General features: G+C 58.5%; 1 protein-coding gene across 1 annotated transcript; it reads right to left on the bottom strand.

Annotated features, from left to right (window-relative positions):
• Nucleotides 1-145: 145 nt before the first annotated feature.
• Nucleotides 146-3,837, bottom strand: CHLRE_47g761097v5 (uncharacterized protein). The gene is made up of 9 exons (XM_043073061.1): nt 3,015-3,837; nt 2,812-2,937; nt 2,448-2,690; nt 2,200-2,264; nt 1,917-2,115; nt 1,635-1,822; nt 1,424-1,524; nt 1,168-1,336; nt 146-1,060 (listed from the first exon to the last, which is right to left on the bottom strand). Exons 1-9 carry the CDS (start codon nt 3,035-3,037, stop codon nt 735-737), a joined length of 1,440 nt encoding a protein of 479 aa, XP_042914012.1. The 5' UTR covers nt 3,038-3,837; the 3' UTR covers nt 146-734.
• Nucleotides 3,838-4,056: the final 219 nt, after the last annotated feature.

Below are 4,056 nucleotides of genomic sequence, written 5' to 3'. Positions count from 1 at the left end.
CGGCAGCCTTGGCCCTCTCAATGTACTTGTCCAGGTCGGGGTTAGTGCCACTCCACTCGGCAAGCGCCGCAATGAACTGCGGGATATGAGGTTGGGAAGTCAGGGGGCGTGCGTGAGGAGGTACAAATGACACGCACATTCGCACATTAATACACTATAGAGCACTGTCTCACCTGGGGCCTCTCTTCGGGAAGCGCAGCCTAACACGCCAGCTCTGGTTGGACGAGTTCTGGTTGCGGGGAGTCATCTTGCCATCCTTGCCGAGCTGGAGTGCAGTGTAGGCCTCAACACAGAGCAGCGTCTCACCTGGGGCCTCTCTTCGGGAAGCGCAGCCTAACACGCCAGCTCTGGTTGGACGAGTTCTGGTTGCGGGGAGTCATCTTGCCATCCTTGCCGAGCTGGAGTGCAGTGTAGGCCTCAACACAGAGCAGCGTCCTCAAGCTCTCGGATGATGCCAGCATGGATTCGAGGAACTGCCGGAACGTCACCCCCATGCCCTTCTTCGTGGAGAGGTAGGCCTTGAAAGAGGTAGGAAATCATTGAACGTCACGGCCGGCCTGGCCAGCCCGTTGCCATCCTCCTTTGCGTGCCTGCCGGCAAGGATAGCCCTGCGGGCCCGCACACGGGGGGGGGGGGGGGGCGGGCAAGGGAGCGTTGAAAGGGCGTGCAAAGGCACCACGGAAACATGATCAGCAACATCAAAGGCATTAGCCAGCTCATCACCGACACACAACTTACGGCGCAAGCCGAGAGCGGAACGCCGTCTCGGCAGTCCGCAAGGCTGTCTTGGCTTCCTCCTCCGCGTCGGTGAGGTGCTCTTGAGGGCTGGCGTCACAACCGGCAGCAGTGTTCAGGGTGCCGCGTGCCAGCTTACCGAGCACCTCCTTAGCCAGGGAGCCGTAGTCGATGATGACACGTGCTGCATCAAGCTGCGCCTCCCCAACCTCCCAGCTCACAACACTCCGCGGGCATGTGCCAAAGGCCATCTCCAGACCGTACTCTAGGATGGCAAGCGTGCCAGCAACACGAAGCAGTCGCGGGCGGTCCTTGGCAATATCCGCTGCAAGCAAAGGGCAGCAGGGACAAGCGGGCAAGGGCTGGGGTTGCCAAGTCACGATAGTCACGATGGCCAGCGGCAGGGTGGGCCAGGGGCGGACAGCACCGTACCTGAGGTCGCCTCATCGCCCCGCCGCCAGCTCTCCATCATTCTGGTGGTGGCAGTATCAAAGATGATGGCGAACTTGCGAGTGGCGGGCTCAGACAGGCGGAGCAGGTGCGAGACACCATTGGCCTCAAGACGCCGCTGGAAAGCCGCACACTGAATATGGTGGAGAGCCTGTCAATGGGACGGAGTGAACCAATCACGTCTGCTGCGCGCCACCAAAGCCGCTTAACCTGCAAGCACACGCGGCATGCATCTCACCTCAAAGAGGATCGTGTTCTTGACCCAACCATTTGGGTCACCGCCGATCCCTTGGCTTGCAGTGACACGGTTCTGGAGCAGGGTGCGCACTTCTTCTGAAACTGCGATAGGGACATAGGGCCAATGCAGCGGTATCAAGTGTAATGCCAGGAAAGGCGCACAGCACCCACTCATACAGAGCAAAGCCCCCCGGCTCTTCATTGACACCTACCTGTCTCGGGAAGGAGGGCTGCATCATCAGGGATGGTGCCGACTTCCTCGTAGCCCTTGCAGCAGACCGGCGGTGCAATTGCAAGAAATCTTGCAGTGAGCCCAGAGGCAGACTTGTCGCTTGCCAGGAACTTAAAAGCATCGGAGGGCTGTGTGTAGGCCAGCACTGACATTCCGGGGTGTGGGATGCTGCATGCACGGGAAAATGAAATGGGAAAGCATACTGTAAGGGGCGGATTGACCCGTACAGTGCGTGCACAAAGGAAGCGCAGGGCCGACTCACTCCTGAGTTTCACGTGACAGCACCCGGCTAAAGGGGATGTCGCTGTAGCACGACAGCAGCAAGCCCAGGTCGTAGTCCGCCTTGTCAGCAGCCTTGTATAGCCCAAGGGACTCGCGAAAGACACGGTGTTCGTCAGCCAGGCACAGGTTGCGGTAGGGGTAGTCACGCCAACGGCGCATCAAGCCTTCCATGGTGAACGCTGCGGGTGAACAGGGCACGCGAGTGAGGCCTTGGGGCGGATGGGCAACATGGTCGGCGTGTATAAACGCTGCACTTTACTCACATCCAATGGCGGTGCACTCCTGGTCGGTGTTCAGTGGCGGACATTGCCATTGCTCCTCGGCAGGCCTGGTGTTCTGACTGGCGTTGTGTTCAGCAACTGTCTCCGCAAAAGCTTTCGCCAGCTCACCATCAAGCGCCTTTAAGAGCGCACGCAGAAACTCGCTGAGGACGCTCTGCAGGGGACAACTTAGTGCATGTCAGGGACAGCGTGTCATGAACGCGCTGCACAGCACACCGAGCCCCACGCACCTTGCCGCCGCCGATGGCTGCGTCATGAGCACGAAGTTAAACAGGGCCTCAGACATGCACTCCTTGTTCTTAGGGGCCACACGCATGCCCCAGGTGAGGATGGGCACGATTGCAAGCAGTGAATAGAGAACACTCTCGGGAGGCGCGCCGACAGCGTCTCCGTAGTAGTGGCAAAGAGCTGACAAGGACGGCGAGATGACGTCCCAGCTGAAGAGAGCTGGCCATAAGTGTTCCGTGATGGCGCTGTGGCGGTGACAAGCAACGGGACGTGGACTTGTGTCAGCAGGTTCAGCCATAGAGCAGCAGCAGTGCACAGCCACACATGCATACGCGCGCACACACGCACAACCGCCGTGCCACGCACATCATAATGTTTGTAGAGTCCGGCTGGGAAGGCGTGGGCTTCTGGGTGGGTACAGCCTCAGCAAGGTCCCCAAAGAAGAGGGTGTAGCACAGGATGATCCAAAGGCAGTCGGTAGCAGCCAGGCACCTGCGGTCAGGTTGCAGGATGCAACACAGGTTTGTCAGGGCAGGGTGGGGAGTCGGCGGGGAAGCCTAACGCCGCACCTTGGGCAAGTCTTGGCAAGCATAGCTGCAGCTCGAAAGGCGTTGCTCATGAGCCACAGCAGGAGATGGAGTGTGCACGTGCTTAGCAGGGACACCGCTGAGAGGATTGCTAAGGGGCCACCAAAGCCGAAGAACCTGTGGAGGCGAGAGGTGCGGGGCACTGCGGGGTGAGCACGCAGGGAGAAAGCATATACAATGCATGGGTAACATGGGCACCCGGGGCCTTACATTTGGCATGTACCAAAAAGTATAGTAGTCACGCTCAATCGTTCGAGGTTGCTTAGCGTGGTGAAGTCGCGCCAGCAGCGCCGGACATGCAGAACGTTGCCATAGATGACCGAAGAAAGCGCCTGGAGAAGAAAGCAGAATGGCTGTACCAGAATGTGTATACGAGGAGTGGGGGTAGCGCTGATTTTGGCGCGCAGTCTGGAGCCGTTAGTCGCCAGGAAGAGCAAGACATACATGTCCACACGCGCCGGTAAATGTGGCAAGGCTGCTACCAAGAAGCACGCCAAAGTTATGAGTTGCGACCAAAAGCTGTATGACGTCGAAGACGACGAGCAAGGGCATCGAGATAACGAGCGAGCGGATGAACTTGACCACTTCAGCTGCCGAGAATACCAATAGCGTCAAGTCTGTAACAAGTGACCTGCGATATACAAGACATGTATCAAATGCATGAAAATGTCTAGCGTCCCAAGCGGAAGCCGACCGATACTCACCCTCCCGCGCGCAAGCTGAGGCAAAGAACGTTCGCCTGCAGACGGTGTAAGCAGCGCTTGATTGTCTGGGATGTCCACAAGATGTTGTGGATAGCGGACACGAACAACACTGGCACGAGGCCGGCGGTCATGGAAATGGCAAAGCTCCGGGTCCAGTAAACGGCACCTGCACGTATCGTGTTAAGTCACTGTTCCTTCACACGTGGTGGCCTAAAGCGGTGGTATACGTGCCTGTCCGCGTGTTGAGTTCCTGAAGGGCTCCGCAACTGAGTTCCAGGACAGCGTTGACCATAACGCAAGACTGGGCCGAAAAGCCAACC

The sequence above is a fragment of the Chlamydomonas reinhardtii genome (genome assembly GCF_000002595.2).
Source record: "Chlamydomonas reinhardtii strain CC-503 cw92 mt+ unplaced genomic scaffold scaffold_47, whole genome shotgun sequence".
NCBI classification, from domain to species: domain Eukaryota; kingdom Viridiplantae; phylum Chlorophyta; class Chlorophyceae; order Chlamydomonadales; family Chlamydomonadaceae; genus Chlamydomonas; species Chlamydomonas reinhardtii.
The sequence above is the reverse complement of the archived record's forward strand: the minus strand, read 5'-3'. Positions and strand labels throughout refer to the sequence as shown.

What these genes read in the sequence shown, in the direction of transcription:
- CHLRE_47g761097v5 (XM_043073061.1), bottom strand. Translation starts at nt 3,037, where the DNA reads ATGCTTGCCAAGACTTGCCCAAG. An exon ending in CTTGCCAAGACTTGCCCAAG is followed by an intron (nt 2,938 to 3,014) that starts GTGCGGCGTTAG and finishes ACCTGACCGCAG; the next exon opens with GTGCCTGGCTGCTACCGACT. An exon ending in AGCCCTCCTTCCCGAGACAG is followed by an intron (nt 1,525 to 1,634) that starts GTAGGTGTCAAT and finishes TCCCTATCGCAG; the next exon opens with TTTCAGAAGAAGTGCGCACC.